This window comes from Loxodonta africana, chromosome 13 (assembly GCF_030014295.1).
Source record: "Loxodonta africana isolate mLoxAfr1 chromosome 13, mLoxAfr1.hap2, whole genome shotgun sequence".
Classification (NCBI taxonomy): Eukaryota; Metazoa; Chordata; class Mammalia; order Proboscidea; family Elephantidae; genus Loxodonta; species Loxodonta africana.
Genome location: NC_087354.1, coordinates 12678360 through 12702042, shown reverse-complemented (window position 1 = coordinate 12702042; position 23683 = coordinate 12678360). Strand labels below are relative to the sequence as shown.

General features: G+C 46.0%; 1 protein-coding gene across 1 annotated transcript in view; it reads right to left on the bottom strand.

Annotated features, from left to right (window-relative positions):
- PCSK6 (proprotein convertase subtilisin/kexin type 6) overlaps positions 1–23683 on the bottom strand; it is a 267283-nt gene that overhangs the window by 186482 nt on the left and 57118 nt on the right. Inside the window, exon 2 of the mRNA XM_064296238.1 lies at positions 8580–8684. Coding sequence (XP_064152308.1) covers positions 8580–8684 — 105 coding nt within the window. The remainder of the gene's footprint in view (positions 1–8579; positions 8685–23683) is intronic.

Genomic DNA, 23683 nt, shown 5'->3' with positions numbered 1-23683 from the left:
GGACCACAATATATACTTCTAAATCATTCCATAGAAAGAGGTTGACAAGCAAATAATACAGATACAACTTCTATATGTAAATTTACTCTGAATATCAAGGTATGCTTCAGTAAATATTTACATCCATCCTGGTGGCATAGTGGTTAAGAGGTATGGCTGCTAAACAAAAGGCTGGCAGTTCAAATCCACCAGGCGCTCCTTGGAAACCCTATGGGGCAGTTGTACTCTGTCCTATAGGGCTGCTATGAGTTGGAATCAACTCGATGGCAATGGGTTACTATTTATTTATCAGATAGTCTGTTGCATTCTAAGGGACTGAAAAACAAATGAGATGTGGCCTCAGTCCTCAAGAGCTTTATAATCTGTTGGCAAGAGCTTGGCTTGCATGCTTCTAGTTATAATCTCCTCTCCCCAGTGCCGTCTAAGGACCAGGTTAGATTTGTCCTTCCCATCGTCTCTGGTTTGCTTTGGAAAACTGAGAACTCTTCTTAGCCTGATGTCCAGGGCTCCCGTGAGCCATTTACAGTGCCAGTACTGTCTCTGTCACTTACCAGATACCAAACAAACTAGTCATGTTCCCACTCCCAGGCCTTCAGTCTTAGCACTATTTCCAAAATGTCCAGGAAATAGATGTTATAAGAAAAAAGAAAAAAAAAATGGGGTGGGGGCTCTATGGTTAAACAAGTTTGACAGTTGCAGAATTAAAGCTTTCCTTACTGCTTTCACGTGTATGTCAATCCCTAAGGGGGGCTAGAGTACAATTCTTTGTAAAGTTTATTTGGTCCCTAAGCCACTTTCTTATGGCACATGTCCTAGGACTAGTGGTCAGCTGGGATTGAGGGATGGACATGGACCCAATGGCTGGCTCGGCTTCTAGCTCTGCCACTTCTGTATGTGAGTCCTGCATTTGTGCTGGGGCAAGAGCAGTGAGCAAAGAGCACAATCCTCTTCTCCTGGAGTCCACTGGGGGAAGACAGATACTAAAGGAACAGCCTCACAAAGCTAGAATTATAAACACAGAACTGCTAGGAAGAAAAACCCAAGCCTGAGGAAACCAAGTGGGCTTCCTGGTGTCAAGGACATCTGAGCCGAGAGGGAGGGTGACGAGGAGACCAACAGTGGGGAAGCGGGCAACAGTAATTGCAAAGGCTGGCCAGTGGCAAGAGAAAAGGTCATTTGGGGTAATTTGGGGCAGTGGGGCTGGGGCCAATGGAGCCACCGGGGGCCAGACCAAGGCGGGTCTGGAAGGTGGTTGGATTTTTTATAGTCAGCAGTGGTGTCCGGATCACATGTGTATTTCATCGGATTCCTGGGTAGTGTGGAGAGCAGACTGATGGAAGGCAAGGCTACCCACAGGAGGTCAGTTAGGGAAGGCGTGCAGTGGGCAAGGGAAGCAAAGAGGGGAACCCGGCCTGGGGCAGGGGTGGAGATAGAGACACAGAGAAATGGGCAGCGGAGAGTTGTGGAGATGGAGACACAGAGAAATGGGCAGCGGAGAGTTGTGGAGGAGGCAGATGGACACAACCAGTAACCAGCTGTCATCAGGCTGATTCTGGCTGATCTTCAGTGGCGATTTTTTGGGAGTAGATCATCAGGCCTTTCTTCCAAGACACCCCTGGGTGGCCTTGAACTGTCAAACTTTTGTTTAGCAGCCAAGTGTGCTAATCATTTGCACCAGCAAGTGACTCTAGGTGGGCCCAGCCTAATGAAATTATTGAGAGTGGGGATGCACTAAACGAGGGGCACAAATCCCATCTTCATTGCTAACTGTGTGGTAAGGATCAGCATGGATCCAATACCCAAAGCGTGGAAATGAACCCTGTCCTCACCTCCCCGCTTCTCCATCCTCATCACAAGCTGCTCACACAGCACACTCTCTTTCTGACCCTAGCCACCCAGAACTGGGCCAGAGCTCACAAGTTAGATGGACACCATCTTTCAGACTAGCTGTCCATGCAGTATTTCCCTGGCTTTATCATCCGGGGCTGAGTCAGAGCTCATATTTAGAAGGACACCTTTTTTCAGACTGCCAAATAGGCAGATACCTGCCCCTGCTGGTTTTCACACCCCAGTGGGTTCATTAATTCTCTGGAAAAATTCACAGAATCTCACAGAGTATAGCATACAGGGACAGATTACCCAATGAGCAGGATATGCGCAGGCTTAATTGTGTTTACTTACTCATCTGTGTCATCTAGTGCTGCTACAACAGAAATACCTCAAGTGGATGGCTTTATCAAACAGAAATTTATTCTCTCACAGACTAGGAGGCTAGAAGTCCAAATTCAGGGTGCCAGCTCCAGGAGAGGGCTTTTTCTCTCTGTCAGCTCTAGGGGAAGGTCCTTGTCACCAATCTTTCCCAGTCGAGGAGCTTCTCAGTGCAGGGACCCTGGCTCTTGTTTCTTGTTGGTATGAGATGTCCCTGTCTCTCTGCTCACTTCTCCCTTTTATATCTCAAAAGAGATTGACTTACAACTCAATACAATCTTGTAGATTGAGTCCTGCCTCATTAACATAACTGCCACTAATCTTCCCTCATTAACATTAGAGAGGCAGGATTTACAATACAGGAAAATCACATCAGATGATAAAATGGGAAGACAATTACACAATATTAAGAATTGTGGCCTAGCCAAGTTGATACACATTTTTGGGGGACACATTCAATCCATAACACCATGTGAAATTGTGTACTATGGATGAGTAAATAAGCACAATTAAGCCCATGTGTACCTTGCTTACTGGGGTAATCTTCCCCGAGCATACTTACGACTACAGCTTTATTATAACCAAAAAGTATACAAACAGAGAGATGCATAAGATGAGGCCTGGGGTGGGGGTCACAGAACATAGCTTCCATGTCCCAGAGGACACACTACTCTCCCCAGTGCACGATCACCAACCAGGAACCTCCTCTGAGCCTTAGGGCTCAGGGCTCTTCTCAGCTTCCCCACATGGCCATGATAGATTACATCATGCCTCCTGAGGCTTAGTCAGCATCGGCCCCCAGGTGGTCCCTATTGGTCTGGTCAGCCCTCATTCATTAGCCTCAGGTGTTGGTATGGCTCAAAAAAAGTGAAAATAAAGGTCATATTGCTTTTTTCAAGATTATTGCACACCTCGAAGCAGGTGAGGGCGGACTGGAGATGAGGGCTTCTCACAAAGACAGGGAATGTCGGAGTAAGTCCAGCTGCGGTGTCAAAGATCATGAGTTTGCTTTGGGACATGTTGAGCTAGGGCTGCCTTTGAGACCTGAAGCTGAAGTGTTAAGCATGCAGTGAAATAATAAAACACTGTCTTTTAAGTACATTTTAAGATGAAAACTTTTTACTAATTAATCATACCATTCCACTGCTCAATCAGAACCAGTGGGTGTCGCTGGAATGTGAAAAGACAACTTGCCACTGTTTTCTGAGTTGCTGAGAGTGGGAGCAATGGTTTTCTATACCATGGTAGAGGATGGCTGGAGATGGCTCCTTTCCCCATGTGGGCATGTTCCCCAGGCCCTGGGCAGCCCTCCACACCTCCCACTTGCTACACAGTTCATCAACCCCTGAGACCAATCTGGTCACTTACTGTCTATGTGCTTTTATTTGCCAGGAACTTTTTGTTTGTTTGTACTTCTAATGGCTCTGGCACACAAAGCTGTCAGATAAAATTCCATCTGTGGTTAATGGAAAGATCTGCTTCAACGTTGCATCACTGCTGGAAGGAAACCTGAGCTTTGATTAAACTCTGGGGGCAGAGTCCCACTTTACACAACAGAATGCCCACTGTGAGGCTTATAACCACTTTCCAGTTTCTGACCTTCAAGGCTCTCGAGTGAAGCATCAAACCGAAGCCTCCCACTGCCCCAGAAGGAGCCACTAGCACCTCCCAAATCACTTCTTTATCCTTCCACTTCCATCATCAAGTTGGCTGAGAATTGAAGGGAAGGCAAGGGCTGAACCGGAATCATCATGCTAAAATGTAAGGTTTGGATGACAGAGGCAGCAACAGCTAACTACAAGCCAGCTTGGAACATAATCAGAACAAGTAATTTAAAAAAAATTTGTAAGCCCTTTCAGCTATTGGCCGATGCTTCAGTAACATCCACCCTTCCCCCGACTTTTGGCAAAAGAACAAGTTAAAAACAAATGCTTTCAGTTTGCTTAAATGACGGCCCTTGGAGAAACCAGTGACTGATACTACACGTTGAGAACACTTGGGCTGTGCTCCCAAGGATAGGGCTGGTCGGCAAAGCAACTTGAGCAAAACTGCTTTTTTCAAAGATGATGAAAAACATCAAGTGAGGGTAATTAAGATTGTAAGGGAAACAACTGCGCAATTCTGGTCGTGGCTCTAGGCAAAAAGATGCTTAATATGTGTGTGTGCACGTGTGTTTGTGGGCATATGATGAGTATGTGATATGTATGTGTGCATGTGTGTTCATGGGTGCGTGATATGTGTTTGCGTGACATATGTGTGCATGTGTGTTCATGGGTGCATGATATATGTACGTGATGCGTATGTGGGCATGTGTGTTTGTGGATGTATGATGTGATGTGTGCATGTGTGTTTGTGGGTATGTGATATGTATGTGTTATGTGTATGTGTTCTGTGTGTGTGCACGTGTATTTGTATAATGTGTGTCTGAGACTAAAGAAGAAAGTTCTGTTATTATCTCTCCCCCCCCTTGTATTTTGTTGTGTGTGTGTGTGTTTTTAAAACAAATGTACACTTGATCAGCTTTTATGTGATGTAGGGGTGGAGTGTAAATTCCATCACCTAAGGAAGCCCTTTTATACAATAGGGACTGAGGCTAATTAAACACCATCTGCATTCAATTGAACTTTATCGTAAGTCCTATAACATTCATTTCCAGTTTGGTCATTCAAACGCAATGGTGATTTTGCATTCCGATGTCTACGAATAGTATTAAATCATTTTCCCTTTTATTAATAACATCAATTATACAACTCCTCCAATGCAAAGGTGTCACATAAGTGCTTTGTTAATGTAGGAAAACGTTCTGACGGACTGCAATAAAAGATAAGGCTAAATACTTATATAAAACAGCTAATTTGGCCAAATATTTCATTGGAATGGCTGGGCAAAGTAAATCTTAGTCAGACTGACAGCTAATTGATTTGGCTTGCATTAAAACTGGACTAATTTAAACAGAGGTATTTCAGTTGTGATTCTGAATTCATAATTGGTTCAGATGTCTATATGCTTTCCCTGGGGCTAAAAATTTAATTAGAACAGTAAGAAGGCCTCAGCCAATCACGTGGCGGCTACAGTCGGGGCTGGAATGCGCGGCTGTTTACCTTCTCTCTCTTTCTTCTTTATTGGCAGGATGCTTTGATAGTGGCCCTGCCAGGAGCTTATTAAGAAGCTTGTGTAAAAAGGATTTTTACTTGAAAAAATTTAACTGCCACAGCCTTTGTCTAGGAAGCCCACCCTTCCTTCTGTTCCCTTCAAGGGATCAGCTGGCCACTGGGAATATCTGGCCCTCAGGCCCAGACTCCGTCAAGTATATACTACATTAAGCACACAGAAAATGAGCAAGCTAAGCAGCTCCAGTGCTGACCGGGGAGGTGGGTGTGTGGATCCTCCTCTGGCCTGGCCGTGGGCTCTCGCACAGCTCTATGGTGGGCTCACCCTGGCAGCCCCTGGGCTGGGCCTGTCTGCATTCTCCAGGCCTCAGGGCTTTGCACTTACCAGGTACACAACTAAAATTTTTGGAAGGAAGGGAAGAATACTTAGTTGATTACTGTCAAAAATGTTTAAAGCTTAAAAAAGAGGATGCTAGGCATAACACGGATGACATCTCATATTCCAATTCTACCTTAGTTCTAAATTTAGAAACAGCTGAATTCCTGAAAGCCACCGTGGAAAAGGAGCCACGAAAGCCACTGTCCCAGTGTCTGTTCTCAGAGCTTGCCCAGAGGAGGGCTTCCCTGGTGTAGACAGCTTGCTCCTAACTATCTGGGTGGTAATAATTTAATAACTCAAAAAGGCATCAGATGAAGAACAAGCATGCTGTCTTCACGGGACAGATGAATTGCTTGCCAAAAGTGTGGAGGAGAACCAAAGCAACTTCCTTCCTGGCTTAGAATCTTCTCCAAACGTTGACAGATGATGGGCCGCTGAGTTCATCTCTTGCTCTGCAGCCCCATAGAACTCACACATCCTCTGTGAGCAGTGTCCTGTACCCCCTCGCCAAGCCCCCTCTTGACTCTGGTTTTTGCTGTCACATGCAATTGACTTGGCTTACCCTCCTCCAAGAGCCCCATTTGTGGAAATAAGCAACTGACATACTGGTTTTGCCTCCTAGAGGAAAAGATAGACTGCGCCTTTGGAAAAACACATTCTTTCAAGTTCCATGGTGTGAACAAAAGCAGATATGATCACAGCACCATATGATCAGGTGAGCTAACGTATGTTAAAGTGCCCAACCTCACAGTAATCCTTAATAAGGATGAAGCTTTATATTTTATCTTTATCTTAAATATAAAGGTATATTTCTATCTATCCATATGCATTCACACACACATATCCATCCATTCAACCAACCATCCATCCATCCATTCATCCATACACACATCCATCCATCCATCCATCCATCCATCCATCCATCCATCCATCCATCCATCCATCCATCCATCCATCCACCCACCCACCCACACATCCATCCATCTATCTCTAGAAATGAGTTCAGAAATGTATACAAAATACGACTGTCTTGTCACATGGTGCACTTAGACAAATGAGCTCCATACTCCATGGGGATTGCTTCCTCATGTGCTTCCAATTAGAATACCTAGACTCATGCCCTAGAGAAGGGTATTCTAGTACAGTCAAAACCGAAACAAAACCCACTGCCGTCGAGTTGATTCCGATTCACAGTGACCCTACAGGAGAGAGTAGAACTGCCCCATAGAGTTTCCAAGGAGCGCCTGGCAGATTTAAACTCTCGACCCCTTGGTTACCTGCCGCAGCACTTAACCGCTAAGCCACCAGGGTTTCCTTCTAGTACAGTACCCAGTAATAAACCATCCCTCCCATCCTCTCCTGCTCAGTCAATACAAAAGAAGCTACGACTGTCAGTGGGGTGGCTTTGGGCAACACCAAGACCCATGTTCTCAAGAAAACCTTATTATAAATCCTTTCTGGGAGTAGCTGAAATAGTATTATGTGCCAGTTTGGGGATTCAAACTAACATTTAGCACTTTACTTATAAGAGAAGATGGTTTCCATGTTCTATAACTATAATTTACCAAGGACCACATTTCTTTGTTGCAGCTGCTACTGCTTTTCATGTGAATTACATTTCCCTCTGGAGCCCTAGTGGTGAAGTGGTCAAGAGTTCAGGCTGTTAAGCAAAGGTCAGCAGTTTGAATCCAGCAGCCACTCCTTAGAAGCCCTATGGGGCAGTTCTACTCTGTCCTACAGGGTTTCTGTTCCTATAGGGTTCCAATCTCCTCGATGGCAACGAGTTTGGTTTTTGGTTTCATTGCTCTAGTCACCCTGCGATATACTATATTTTTTTTCTATTTACTGTTTCATTTTCTGTCCCCCATGCTGCCTGTTCTATTGGAAGGGAAGCTCCCTGAGAGCAGTCACTGCTGCGAACAGAGCCTGATGCAGAGCAGGCATTCCAAAAACACTTGTGGAGTGAGCGAACTGATCAGAGGCTCTCTTGGTTGTTTTAAATTTTTAATCTTACCAAATATCTATTGACTGATACTTGTCAAATATTAATCTCAAAGCTATGCAGAAAGGAAGCATAATTAACTACCCAGTAACTTTTTAAAATATGAACTGGAGTCCCTGGGTGCTGCAAACAGTTAATGTGCTCAGCTGCAAACCGAAAGGTTGGAGGCTCAAGTCCACACAAAGGCACCTTGGAAGACTGGCCAGGCAACCTACTTCCAAAATATCAGCCATTGAGAAACCTTATGGAGCACAGTTCTACCCTGACACACATGGGGGCTCCAGGAGCCAGCATCAACTCACAGCAATTGGTTTTAAATATGAATTATATTAAAACTTAAAATGTTAGCCTCTATTCAAATTATATTTGTTTTCATCTCAATGTTCATATGAATTTTTAAGGGGAAAAAAACTTTTATTTACTGCCCAAGTTTTTAAATTCATGGTAACTGTTAAGGTACATGTTATGACAACCACAAAAACATCTGTCTGCCCAATCTCTACTTTCATTATTAAAAAACTCACTTGAATTGCCTACGGGTAATATTCACATACTTCTGCTCTTGACGTTATTGTTTTGTTAATTTTTAAAAAATATTTAAAATGTATCAGTAGCTCTGTACTTACTTGACGGTTGCTTTAAATGAAGTCAAGAATTTAAATTCTCAAGTCTGACAAGACACCCAAATATTTGGAGCATTTAGATGGCCTGATACAGAGCCTCCCATCTGTCTTGTTTTATTAAAGTTGATTTGGAGCACCAAAGGCTCTACAGAGTCATACTGAAATACAGACTCAGCCATTTTTAGAAGCACAGACTCAAAAAAGCAAACCACACTTTAGCCCTTGGTGAAGCCCCGTCCAGGGGCAGGGATCTGTACCTGTGGGTCCATCCTGAGGAAGTTATGGGGGCCTCTGCTGCTCAAGATCGATCTTTTAAATGTTTTGCTGTGATAAAAATGGTAGTAATTTTCCAGGTTGCCAATCTGCAAAATAAGAAGCAGGATATCACCGATTAATACATTCCAACAAACAGCTTCCATCACCCACCCGTCAGTTTGTCACACTATGGTGGCTTGCATGTGGCTGTGATGCTGGATACTATGCCACCAGTATTTCAAATACCAGCAGGGTCACCCACGGTGGGCAGATTTCGGCAGAGCTTCCGGATAAGACAGACTAGGAAGAAAGGCCTGGTGATCTCTTCCAAAAATTAGCCAATGATAACCCTACGGATCACAACAGAATATTGTCGAATACAGTGCTTGAAGATGAGCCCCCTATGTTGGAAGGCACTCAAAACACACAGTGGCCACAACAATGGATTCGTTCTGTTGTATATGGGGTTGCCATGAGTTGGAGCTGACTTGACAGCAACTAACGACACAAACAGTTTCAAAAATCTTCCATCCCACCAAAATCTTGCCCTGATCTGAGATGTGCACTCTGCTCCCAGAAGGCACACCTTTCATCACGCTTCCTCATGCGTATCTCTGGCACATATCCTGTGTTCATGAACATGAAGGTGGATTTAGAGGTGCCCTCTTAAATAAACAACACTAAGCCATATTTCATATGAAGCACAAATGCCACCACATCTCATGGTAAGCTAATACCATTTAAAGTTTTTTTTTTTTTTTACTATCTTAGCCACGTTTTTTAGACGTGAATTAATATTGGTTTAGTGTCAAGCATCCTTGAAGTTGTTCAGTTAGTGTCAAGTCAGGTCTACACCAAAATATTCCTTTGTAAACAAACTGTCCCTCCACCCTGTGGGTAAACTGAAATATCTAAGAATGTACACTAGTTCTCAAATGCAACAAGAGAGCCAGAGAAAACAGTCCAGGCCATCTGCTTGGGGATTGTGAAAAGGTCAGATGAGAACACCAGACCCCACCTCCCCCCCGGGTGTCCCAATTTCCCGCCAGGGGCGGTTTGTCAGGACAGATTGCAGCCTGAAGCCTGGACGGGAACCTAGAGGAACGCAATGCCCAACCCCTGGCCTGCAGGATGGCTGGCCCTCTGTGGCCTTCCCTGCAGCCCAGGCCTCCCCGGTGACCTGCCCCCATTGTGTGGTGACCCTCCAACATCAGGACATCCTTCTCAGAAGACCTGCTTCTTGTGCTAACCTTCACTGGCTGTTGAGAATAGCTAGTTGGTTGCCATCCTGAAAAGCTGAGCTTTCCAAATAACTAAAGATGGACTGAATGTTACATAGGCTCTCAAGCTGCCCTTCTCAGCCTACATCACCCAATTTTCTTCTCTAGCTTCTGATTAAAGGGTAAATTTAAGACTAATCGTCCTCTAGAGAGTTATATATATTATGACTATGAGCATGAGCTTTCAGTCAAACAAACTTAGTTCAACCCCTCCCCAGTCCCATCACCACCATTAGCTGTGTGACGTTTTGCAAGGATATCCAACCCCTGTGAAGCTTGATGCCTTATGTGTGAAGTGGGCATAACACAACTCTTCCCTTGAAGTTGTTTTAGTGGGACTAAAGTCTACCCAACTCACAGCAAGCCCCTGGCCATCCCCAGCCCATCACAGGCATTTTGTCTGCTATGACCTGACCCCAGAAGAGTTGACTGGCCCAGACAGAGACCTGGGGGGACTTGGATGCTGTGAATGGCTTCTTCTCCCTGCAGTGTGGTCAGCACAGCACACCTTCTACAAGATGATTAAGCAGGCGTGCAAGAGAGCCCTCCCGGCCTCTCAATTATCCTTCAGCCCCTGCTTTCAGAAATCCCGGATAGCTGCCTCCGTTCTTGGGTTTCAGGAGACATTCCCCCGTCCTTGAAATAGAGAACCTCCTTTTTCACTTAAGCCTGCCCCGGTGGGTTACTGTTACTTGCAACCACAGAACATCGAATACTGTGACAGTCACGAGGATTAAAATGCTTATCATCTGCTTAGGGCCTAGTTAGTGTGTAGAACCCGCTTGATAAATGCAGGCTGGTGTGATGGGGAGATGAGGTTCTTTCTCTGGTTCCTCTCCAAGGCTCCTCCATTCCTCTCTCTAGGTCTAGAATACTGTAGAATTTGTCCCAATCTGGGTTTGCATTCTAACTCAACCCGCTTCCTGCTGGGTAACCTGGAGCTTAACCTCTCTAGATCTTAGTTTCCTTATAAGAATAATAACTACTACCTTGAAGAGTTGCTCTGGGGCTTAAAGAGATAAATATGTGACAGCATTAGCAGAGCAGCCGTCAGATAATAAGTGGTCAATGTATGGTTTACTGCGATTCTGACTCTCAGTACATTTTCTATCTCAAGACATTTTTTCTGCCCCCACAAACATATTTTGCACCTATTGTGCCCTATTTTGCACAAAACACTTTTGTTTCTCTTCCTACAGAGAAGTCACCTTCATCGTTTCTTCAATAAAGCTAATTGCTATATACGTCACAAGGCTCCTCCTAAACCATGCTTTAAAAAAAAAAAAAAAAACCCAAACGCATCACCATTGAGTGGATTCCAACTCATAGCAACCCTGTAGGACAGAGTAGAACTGCCCCATAGAGTTTCCAAGGAGTGGCTGGTGGATTTGAACTGCCAACCTTTTGGTTAGTAGCTGAGCTCTTAACCATTGCACCGCCAAGGCTCCAAAGGCCGTTATTTATTGGCGGAGGTAATAATGAAGTCTTATCTTACTGACGCCCTTGAGTTATGGTATTGACAAAGAATGTTGACTATACCATGGACTGCCAAAAGAACAAACAAATCTGTCTTGGAGGAAGTACAGCCAGAATGCTCCTTAGAAGCAAGGATGGCAAGATTCATCTCACATACTTGGGACATGTTATCAGGAGGGACCAGTCCCTGGAGAAGGACATCATGCTTGGTAGAGGGTCAGCGAAAAAAGGAAGACCCTCAATGAGATGGTCTGACACAGTGGCTGCAATGATGGGCTCAAGCATAACAATGATTGTGAGGTTGGGGCAGGATAGGGCAGTGTTTCATTCTGTTGTACATAGGGTCGCTATAAGTCGGAACTGACTCAACAGTGCCTATCAACTTACAGCAGTGTTTAAGCAACACGTTTGCTCATAAGCTGCTACCATCCCTGGGAGATGTTACACAACTTTTGGTCTTTTAACTCTAGGCATTCAAATCAATTCCCATTCAGGTTGTAGAGAAAGAACTAAGACTTGAGTCAAATTTTCTGGCCAAGGGGTGGATTTAGTGCAGAGCTGCTGACCCTTGTAAGGTCCACGTCATGCTGCCCTGGAAGTCATTTGGGTCAGCACCTGGCCTTCAGGCAGCAAAGCCAGCCAGAGGTGTCACATTCAGTCTCACCAATGGCCACCTCTCCCATCACAGGTTGGTCACAAGGGCATTCAGCCCTGTACCTTGGGGTCGCCATGACCATCCTTAACAATGGCCCAAAGGGTCTGCACTAATGGAGCTGCTTTTCTCCTCGAGATGGTCCCTACAGTGCTGTCCAGGCAAACTGCCTCTGGTGGCAGCAGTGGCCAGAGTTACATCTGTTTGGAAACTTGTGTCCAGCTCAGCATGGGGGCTGAGGGGCTGGAGAGGGCCACTCCCATTGCAGGGGAGAAGGGGACATCAGCCAAGGCCACCCTCCTGCCCTTGCAGAGCCAGCTGCAGAAGCTGGAATCTGTTTCAGAAAAGAGGGGAAGGGAAGGTCACTGACTGGCCACAAATCTGAAAGAGATCCCAAGGGTCCCTCTGAGATTCTGTGTGCTGCCATTACCCTCTGGTTCCTTACTGAGAGGGTGGGACTGAGGGGGTGGGAGCTGCCACATTCCCACCTCATGACCACAGATTTGAGAGTCAGGCCAACCACAGGTCCCTGAGTTTGAGTGAAGGTTGCTTCATATTGAAATTTCAGAGGCGGTAAGAGAAGGTGTTGGCACAGTGGTTAAAGCACTAGGCCACTAACCCAAAGTTGGTGGCTTGAACCTACTGAGGGAGAAAGATATGGCAGTCTGCTTCTGTAAACATTGCAGCCTTGGAAATTGTATGTGGCAGTTCTACTCAGTCCTACAGAGTCTACTCCATCCTACAGGATACCTATGAATCGACTCGATGGCAGTGGGTTTCCCCACATAGAGTGACCACTATCATCCTGATGACTGTGGTTAATAAAATACTAATTCATTGAGAATAGGGCTTGGCAAACTATGGCCCGAGGGCCAGATCTGGGTCCACCATCAACTTTTATAAGTTTCCTTGGAACACAGCCACACCTATTTACTTACCTACTGCCCAAGACAGCTGAGTAGTTGCAACACAGATCATAGGTCCCACGGAACCAAAAACATTTACCATCTGGGCCTCACAGAAAACATCTGTCCACCTGTGACTTAGAGCATTAGCTGCTGGAAATATTCTGGGTTCCACCAAAGACTCTGATGTTAAATGTGGGTTCTCTAAAGGTCGGCAGCGGCCAGTCCATATGCTGAGGGACTGTTTTATATATAACAGTCCTAGGTCACAGCCGCTCCTGGCATCCTTGAGGTCTCCTTCAGTCACTAGGCGGTCTTTTCTCTGTGACCTGTTGCTGTCAGTGCCCCGGGAAGTCACTTTCTTCCCTGCCTTTGGCTCCCATTGCATCAGGCACAGGGCAGGAATGTGAGGTTTTCACCATGGGTAGAGGTCAGAAAGGATCAAGGGGTGGGGGAGCAGGAGCAGGAGTGCCCCAAACAGGCAGGCGACCACACGTGGGATATGTACATTGAAGAAGTCATTTTGGCCTTGAAGATGTAGCATTTATGATGTAATTTCATGCTCCTCGCTCCTTCCCCCCTCCCCACCCCGGCTAATGCTTCTCAGGTTTTCACTAGACCTACCACAGCAGTGTCAACCCAGGTAGACCTTTCCCCTACTTGGGAAGTTGCTCCTTAAGCCCTCCTGATGTCTTCATGAGGAGGACAGGATGACAGGCTGGGAGGTTGCAGCCTTGGCCAGAGTCACTCGTGGGGACATGGCCACTGGCCTGGTTAAATGCGAGGGCTGGCAGACCACCCTCTGGCCCTGACTCGCAGGTTAGGGTGCGGGATGGAACTACAGAGGTGCTGCTGCAAGCTCTCTCATTTTACTGATGGGGAAACTGAGGCCTGGGGAGACTAAGCCCAAATTCATATTCTGGGGCTCCTGATTCCTGAACTAACATCTCCCCATTCTGCCTACAGACAGGTGACAGCATTTGATACCAAATGACATGCAGATAGACAAAACAGGGTTTAGGATTATTGCTACACTTTTTATACACCTTCAAGGTCCTATCAAGGAGCTGAAATCATCAGAATAAACACAAAAGTGGGGGCCGGGTGGTATAAAGACTTGAAATCCTGGTGATGGAGTGATTTGGAAAAGGGTAGTGGGAATGGTTACAACTTGAAGAATGTAGTCACTGACACTGAATTGTATGCGTAGAAACTGTTGAGTTGGCATATGTTTTGTGATGTATATTTTCACCAAAAAAAAAAGTCTTCAAATCCAAGGCAATCTTCTAAGTAAAAAACTATTCGTGTTTATATTTGACAGTTGCATTGTATGAAAGTCGGTGCCATCCCAGGTGCTGTCTCTCGGCTCTGTCTCCAAGGTCACCTCCCGCATGGGCTCTGGGCCACCTCCCCAGCCCATGCAGACAGGAGAGCCGTGGCTACCAAGGAGCACTGGTCTACCTCCTCTCCGTTCCCTTGAGAACTGAAGAGAAACTCCCTCTGCCTGGCCGCAGGCTGCCTGATAGTCCTCTCAGCTCTGAGCTCTTTCAGAAGCTCGGCTCTCTTCATCAGCAAATGTGACCTCTGCTCTGTAAGTTGGGTTTTTTTTTTTTCTTCAGTCACAACATAAAATTTCAATATGTTCATTTTCCTTTTCTTGCCCACAATGTTTTCAAAATGCATTAATTGAAGCAAGTAGCTCAGTTCACCATCCAAGAAAACAATTTGCTGAATATGTAATGCTCACATCTCTTTACTCAACATTGATATGTCATTATGTACATTAGTTGATAAGATTGGTAACGTTAAAACATCATTAAAAACCTTACTAAATGTTCTCGGTCAGAACATTGGAAGAAATGAGTTCGAAGAACACATAGGAGGGAGTGAAATCTCATTTAATTCTTTAAACAGGATGTTCTACTGGACATTTTAAAATCTAGATATTATATATGCACACGGTACAAAATGTAGAGGGTATGAAAGGGCACACAGTAGGGACCGTCGACTCCTCCTTCCCCTGAGCTCCCCAACCTCACTGGGTGCTCGCTGCTCCTAATAAGAGCAGCCGACGCCTGCTGAGCGTACCCCATCCCAGGCTGAGCGTGTGGACAAATCCACTGGTTTGGTTCTCACAACACCGCTATGAGGCAGATGCTATTATTATCCTCGTTGAGCAGACAGGAAACTGAGGCACAGCAAGGTTAAGTAACTGGTTCAAACCTACACATTTAGTAAGGAGCAGAGCCAGGGCTTGAACTCAGAGTCCCTATCTTAGCCATCACACCTTTCTCCTGCTGATACGTTTAAGGCCACTGGTTGCCATGGGGAATTCAAATCATCTTGGTCCTTGTCCTCAGCAGCACGTTCTTCACATGCAGCAAAACAAGCCTTGACTTCCCTTCATTCCAGTGAAGAAATGAACATAGGTACACACACATACACACGTATGGGATGTTACATAGGCACATGCATGTATGTTCCACTGTGTGTGTAGGTGTGTGTGGTGTGTGTATACATGTACACATGTGCGTGTACCAAAAAAAACCCTGTTGCTGTCAAGTTGATTCCAAATCATAGCCGCCCTATAGGACAGAGTAGAACTGCCCCACAGGGTTTCCAAGGAGTGGCTGGTGGATTTGAACTGCTGACCTTTTGGTTAGCAGCCATAGCTCTTAACCACTGTGTCACCAGGGCTCCATGTATATGTACACATGCATGAATTTGTGTGTGTATCATACTATTTGTGTATGTGTCTAAATGTGCCTGTGTGTATATGTATGTGTGTATATGTGTATACATGTATTCGTGTATATATATGTATACATGTGTGTGGTTCAGTGGTTGAATTCTCGTCTTCCATTTGGCAGACCCAGGTTCCATTTCTGACCGATGTACCTCATACCGCCACCACCCGTCTGTCAGTGGAGGCTTGTGGGTTGCTATGATGGTGAACATGTTTTAGTGGAGCTTCCAACTAAGACAGGCTACTTCTGAAAATCAGCCAATGAAAACCAATGGATCACAATGGTCCTATCCACAACTTATCATGGGGATGGTGTAGGACTAGGCAGCGTTTTGTTCCGTTATGCATAGGGTTGCCATGAGTCAGGGGCCAACTTGACAGTGGCAGCTAATGACATATATGTATGTATGTATGTGTTTGTGTCTGTGTACATTTATATATACATGTATGCATATATAGGAACCCTGGTGGCACAACAGTTGAGAGTTATGGCTACTAACCAAAAGGTCAGCAGTTTGAATCTACCAGCTGCTCCTTGGAAACTATATGGGACAATTCTACTCTGCCCTATAGGATTGATAGAAGTTGAAATCTACTCAACAGCAACGGCTTTGGTTTTTTTTGGTTTATACATATATATGTGTGTGTTTACAAGTTTCATAAAGAAATAGTTCTGAACACACCAGGCAGGTCCTTGATTTCCCACTGCCCTCTCACTTGAGTGGACTTCCAGGGCATTGCGGCTACCATAGTTCAGAACCCCTAGATCGTGGCTCACAGCCTTGTGCCCATCAGAATCCCTGAGCAGCCTGGCCTACCCACAGACAGAGGCTCTGGTTCCATCAGTCCGGGCTGTGATGAGCACATGGGTTGTGAAGCCGGGCTCTATCCAGAGACCATGTCAAACACCAAGAGGACAGGGCCTTTCCCCTCCCTCTTCTGCCCAGCATCTTTTTCAACCCTCACCTCAGCTGCCAGTGCCTACAGGGAGCCCTCCCTTACCTCCCAGGCCTGGGCCTGCCCACACGCTGCTATTGCACACCTCTCCCCGCCCCCACTCTGAGCCCTTCGAGGGCAGGCACTATGTTATCTGTAAAATCCCAGCAGCCTCTGCTACACACCAATCTGAAAAAAAACCCAGACCCATTGCTGTCAAGTCAGTTCTGATTCATGGTGACCCCATACGTCACAGAGTAGAAAACTCCATAGGGTTTTCTTGGCTGCAATTTTTATGGAAGCAGACTGCCAAGGCTTTCTTCCATGGAGCCACCAGATGGGTTCGAACTGTCAACCTTTAGGTTAGCAGCCAGTTACAAACAGTTTACACAACCCAGGGACCTGGTGCACAGCCCAAACTCAAAACAATGAAAGGTGAAATGAAGGGACTTCAGCTTCAAATGGCATGGCAAGGACACGTGCACCTTCTGTATTCCACCCACATACTGTCATCCAGTGAGGACCCAGTCCACCCACATACTGTCATCCAGCGAGGACCGAGTCCACCCACATACAGTCATCCAGCGAGGACTGAGTCCACCCATATACCGTCATCCAGCAAGGACCGAGTCCACCCACATACAGCCGTCCAGCGAGGACCGAGTCCATCCACATACAGTTGTCCAGCGAGAACCGAGTCCATTCACATACAGTCATTCAGCGAGGAGGTGGCGCAGACTGAGATCCTGTTGCCTCCTGGCCCAGGCATCTCTGTCCAGCCCTTGGACATTGTCTCAAGGCCCTTCCCAGGACAGTGTTGAGGCCGGGTGCTGGCTGTGGAGTCAGGCTTGCTGCCCACCGCTGGGTGACCTGGGTGGGTCCTGCTAACCACTCCAGCCCTCCCCTTCCAGGGATGTGGGACAAGCGAGGCAGGCTGTGCATGGTTCAAGCAGCATCTGGCCAGCACCGTTCATTGATGGCAAGAGCATCAGCTGGAGAGGAAGGCAGTCAGGGACCACAGGTGGGGATGAGCATAAACATCCCACAAAGCCAAACGAAGGAAGAGGAGTGGTCAAATGTGATGAGCAGAGGCCTGGGCTGGGTGTGTCTAAAGGAGAGCCTCTCTTGGCATCTGTTTTATTCTCTAAATGCAAGTACAGCCAGCTTCAAATGACCGCCTGTTTAGATCAGGCCAAGTCCCTGGATGGTGCAAACAGTTAACATGCTCTCAGCTGCTAACCGTAAGGTTGGATGTTCGAGTCAACCCAGAGGCACCTCAGAGGAAAGGCCTGATGATCTACTGAGAAATCAGCCACCGAAAACCCTACGGAGCACAGTTCTACTCTAACACAGATGGGGCTGCCATGAGTCACAACCGACTCAAAGGCAACTGGCTTACTGTTCAGATCAGGCAGGTTTGAGGTCTGGCAGATCATAGTGGGTGCTACCAGCTTGGGTTCACGTGCTTTTGAAGATCCCTAGGAATGACAGAGGAGAGCCCCATGTAATTTGTCATGTTTGATTTGCAGCAAAGTCACCAGTGAGAATGCCAAATTGACCCCAAATGACATCAGATTGTTCCAAAGGTCCCCACCCCACTCGGCTCTGTAGTGGGTGTGACTTCAGACACAGGTGCAGTTCCGAAAGCCCTGGCGTCAGCAAGTTGGCTTTGGGTGGTGGCTAAGTGCATCCCCACCTCACCCCGCCAGGCAGCTGAACCCTGCCTCACAAAACAGCTGATAAAGCAGCCACACACTGTCACAATTCAAGGTCTCAGATATGAGTGGGCTGCAGATGAGGCCTCTGATTCTGCAAAAAAAACTATTCCCTTTATGACTCTCAGCCTGCCCTTAGCTGGACACAGATGTCCCAGACCGGTCCATGCCGCAGCTGCAGCGGGCCAGCTTCCGGTGCTGCTCAGCTTCAAGGCCGGCATCTCCCGAGGGCCTTGGCCTTTGGGGAAGAGTCAGTGCCTAAAAGGCCTGGGCGTCTGAGTGTAGTTATATAATGCCAGTGATCCCAGTGGTCTGCTTAAGAAAAACATAACTAATTGGGGCCCATAAAAACCTACACACTGAATTAAGTCTGTCTTACTCTGGTGACTTCCACCTAAAGAAACTTATGAATATAGGTGGCCACTGAGCCTATATTTAGCAAGAACTGGGATACTTGGTATTTACAATTCAGGAAGTCCAGAGTAAGAGAACAGACATTTTGTTGTCAATTTTTAAAGTGTTAAAAATATGCTTCCCAAGGTCAGCTCAACTGGACTGGACCAAAAGCAAAGAAGTTTCCGGGATAAACTGAATGCTTCAAAGGTCAGTGGAGCAAGGGCGGGGGTTTGGGGACTATGGCTTAAGGGGACTTCTAAGTCAATTGGCAAAATTAATGCCATTGTGAAAACATTCTGCGTCCCACTTTGAACTGTGGCGTCTGGGGTCTTAAATGCTAACAAGCGACCATCTAAGATGCATCAATTGGTCTCAACCCAACTGGATCAAAGGAGAATGAAGAACACCAAGGTCACATGATAACTATAAGCCCAAGAGACAGAAACGGCCACATGAACTAGAGACTTACATCATCCTGAGACCAGAAGAACTAGATGGTGCCCGGCCACAACCGATGACTGCCCTGACAGGGAGCACAACAGAGAACCCCTGAGGGAGCAGGAGAACAGTGGGATGCAGACTCCAAATTCTCATAAAAAGACCAGACTTAATGGTCTGACTGAGACTAGAAGAATCCCGGCGGTCATGGTCCCCAAATCTTCTGTTGGCCCAGGACAGGAACCATTCCCAAAGACTACTCATCAGACATGGAAGGGACTGGACAATGGGTTGGAGAGAGATGCTGATGAAGAGTGAGCTACTTGTATTGGGTGGACACTTGAGACTGTGTTGGCGTCTCCTGTCTGGAGGGGAGATGGGAAGGTAGAGAGGGTTAGAAACCGGCAAAACGGTCACAAAAGGAGAGACTGGAGGGAGGGAGCGGGCTGACTCATTAGGGGGAGAGTAAATGGGAGTATGTAGTAAGGTGTATATAGGCTTATGTGTGACAGACTGACTTGATTTGTAAACTTTCACTTAAAGCACAATAAAAATTATTAAAAAAAAATATGCTTCCCATTTCAGTCACATATACACATAGCAACATTCTGTTATTGCAATAATTGAAATTCTGACCTAAGATTCTTGTACAATTTCCCAGTCCCCTAAAATTGCTTTCTTCAACACATATCAACACATATCCACCCAAACTAAGCAATTAAGCTGTTTAGCATCCTACAAATTCCTGAAAAATCATTCATTTTTACTTAATGGACTGCATTTTCTCTTCTCTTAAGTCATCAAGCCAAAGAGTGTGGCCTCCAATGAGGACATCTGACTTATATATCTGCCCTCAGTCTAGTCCTTTAATGTCCACAAAGAACAACCTGAAAATTCTACAATCTTTACTTTGAAGATCTTCCTTTTAAATCACTTACAGGTTAAAGGTTTCTTTACGGCTATCTGCAATTATTTTTTTTGTTGTTTTACTGCATCCGTAAATGCAACTGCCCTTTAGTATTCATTTTAGTTTTGCTTTGATTTAAAAATAACGCATAAAACTCTTCCTCTTCCTGAAACATTCAGTTCTAAAGCCATGATGTGGAGCAGATCATTTCTGGTGTGTGTGTGGGCAAGGGGGTGGCGAAGAGGGGAGCCGGGGTGGCTCAGAGCAAGGCATCCCTGGAGCCCAACAGGTGAGGGGAGGTCAGAACCTGATGGGGGGTCCGTGGATCAGGGCAGCCTGCTATGCGATCAGAGAGAGCCCAAGCAGGGTAAAGGGGGTGTCACACAGGGGAGTGGCAACACAGGACGTGGGAGATGTCCCATATTGGTGGGGGGGGTGCTGATCAAATATGTTAATAATCAGGACAATGGGGGCCAGGTTTTCACTGTCGGGGATAAAGGTGTACATGAATGGGGGAAAACTAGAGTAGGCCTGTGGTGTTAGACTGGAACTGAAATCTCTTTGAATTTACAGCTTTCATATAGAAACGTAGATGGGTAGGGAGACAGAATTCACAGCTTTCACTACACATAGGCAGGTAGATGATAGATGGATCACAGATAAATAGACTAAAAAAAATGCAGGTATGTGTACATGTGTATATGCAGACATATATTCCTCATCTCTCCCCTCTGACCAAGCCTGAGGGCAGCAGCACCCCAAAAGCAATGAGCCCAAGTAGAGCCCAGATCTTGGCTTCTGAACACCATTTTCTACTCAAAGAACCCAGGGATTCTTGGAGAAATGGATGACTGAGGGCTGGGTCAGGGAAACTACAACATGAACCTGTAACATCATGTTTACAGAGGAAACAAGAAACTGCTCAAAGATTGCTAGAGGCACATTAAAAATGTCAAATTAGGAAGAATTTTAGTGTCAAAATAAGTAATCACTCTGTTATTGTTAGATGCTGTCGAGTCAGTTCCAACTCACAGTGACCCTATGTAATTGGACGCAGGCCATACCCCCGAGGAAACTCCCCTTACAATTAATTGGGTGATCACATCACATCATGGAGAATGACTACATCATTACATAACTGCCAAATTACATCATTGCATAATTGCCAAACCAAGAAGAATGATGGCATAGCCAAGTGGACACACAACGTTAACCATGAGTCCTTCCCTTGTCAAGTTGGCACCTGTACGCATCTCCTTAAACCATACACAATATACAAATAAAGACAATTACAAAGTCGCACTTGTGCCTAATATGATACAACATGCCTACAACCAAAAATGCACTAGCCCTGTTTAAATCTTATATTTTATAAGAGAAGAAAACAAAAATATTTGATGCATACATACAAGGAAGAAATACTCGTAACAATTACAGTCCTTGTTTCTGCAACTGGTCATGTGGTCATAACTGGTATTTAGAACTACCTTCTTCCGCCACACATTCTGTATTCCCCTTGCCCTCGGCAAGCATCTCAGCTGGTCATGATTCTCTTTACCTGGTGGGGTGACCCAAACCTTCATTCCTGAAGGGTCTGGGTCTTTAGTAATCATGTAGGAATTGGGTTGGTGTAGTTTTCCATTGATTTTAATCATAGGGCATGGTAATACTAAGAGATGCCTTAAGGGACCTCCTGTATTCCAAACATACCTTTTTTTTTACCTCCACTATCAACAACAGGCGTAGTGGTTAAGACCTACGGCTGCTAACCAAAAGGTCGGCAGTTCGAATCCACCAGGTGCTCCTTGGAAACCCTATGGAGCAGTTCTACTCTGTCTTATAGGGTCACTATGAGTCGGAATTGACTCAATATGGCAACAGGTTTGTTTTTTTTAATGCAACATCAATCTGCTTTCCTTTGGTAGACAGGGTCTATCATACCAGCCAGTATGGTAACTTCCTTCTTTACCTGTTCATTCAGAGGCAGAAGGAGCCCAAAGTGGCTGGATGGCATTCTTAACCCCCAGTTCAATGGAATTTGTGTTATGTCTCCAGCTGGGAGGATTCCTCTCTTTGGAACAAAGACCTCTAGACCCACAGAGCATAGGGTTGCAGGGAGAGGAAGCAAAAATTTTGTGAGTGGGTCAGTAGGGGTAATAGTGAGTGATGCCACTCCCATCTCCACCCTTTGATTGTAGAACCGTGAACCCTGGCTATGGGAGAGACAACATCATATGCTGGACACTGGTTTAGAGCACATACAGCCTCTGGAGAACATAGGCCCAATCCTGCAAATTGTTACCACTTAGCTGGCGCCATAATGGTATCTTTAGGAGGGCCATTCCATCATTCTATCAAGCCAGCTGCTTCAGGATGATGGGGAACATGGTAAGACCAGTGAATTCCATAAGCATGGGCCCACGGCTGTACTTCATTTCCTGTGAAGTGAGTCCCTTGATCCGAGGCGATGCTGTGTGGAATACTATGATGATGAATAAGGGATTCCATGAGTCCATGGATGGTACTTTTCGCAGAGGCACCGTGTGCAGGGAAGGCAAAGCCATCCCCAGAGTAAGCGTCTATCCCAATAAAAATAAAACGCTGCCCTCTCCATGATGGAAGCTGTCCAATGTAACCAACCTACCACCAGATTGCTGGCTGATTGCCTCACAGAATGGTGCCATATCGGGGACTCAGTATTGGTCTCTGCTACTAGCAGACTGGACATCCAGCAGTGGCTGTAGCCAAGCTGGCCTTGGTGAGCAGAAGTCCATGTTGCTGAGCCCATGCATAACCTCCATCCCTGTCACCATGACCACTTTGGTCATAAGCCAATATAACAGGAGTGGCTGGGGAAAGAGGATAACTGGTTTCCAAAGAACGCATCATCTTATCCCCTTGATTGTTAAAATCCTTCTCTGCTGAGGTCACCCTTGAGTAAGCATTCACATGAGACATGAATATCTTTACTTCTTTGGCCCATTCAGAGAGATTTACCCACACACCCCTTCCCCATACCTCCTTGTCTCCAATTGTGTTCCTTCCAAATCCCTGACCATAGAGCCAAACCATTGGCCACAGCCAATGAATCAGTATATGATCGCATATCTGGCCACTACCCCTCCCAAGCAAAGCGAACAGCCAGGTATACTGCTTGAAGTTCTGCCCACTGGGAGGATCTTCCTACACCACAGTCCTTCAGGGAGGGCCCAGAAAGGGGCTGCAGTGCCGTCGTTTTCCACTTTCAAGTGGTGCCTGGGTATCGCGCAGAACCATCTGTAAACCAGGCACGAATTTTCTCTTCCTCAGGCAACTGATCATAAGGAGCTTGCCATGAGGCATAGGTGCAGGCTGGGCAATGGAAGGTAATGTGACAGGAGTGGAGACCATGGGGATTTGGGTCACTTTCTCATTCAACTTACTTGTGCCTTCAGGTTCTGCTCAAGCCTGATCTCATATATATCACTTCCATTTAATGATGGAGTGCTGCTGTGCACGTCTGACTTTAAGACTCTGTGGGTCAGACAACACTCGATTCTTGATGGGCAGCTCAGGCTGCATGGTGACTTGGTGGCCCCTGGTTAAGCATTCAGTCTCTCCTAAGGCCTCATAACAAGCCAAAAGCTGTTTCTCAAGAAAGTAGCTATCTGCAGAG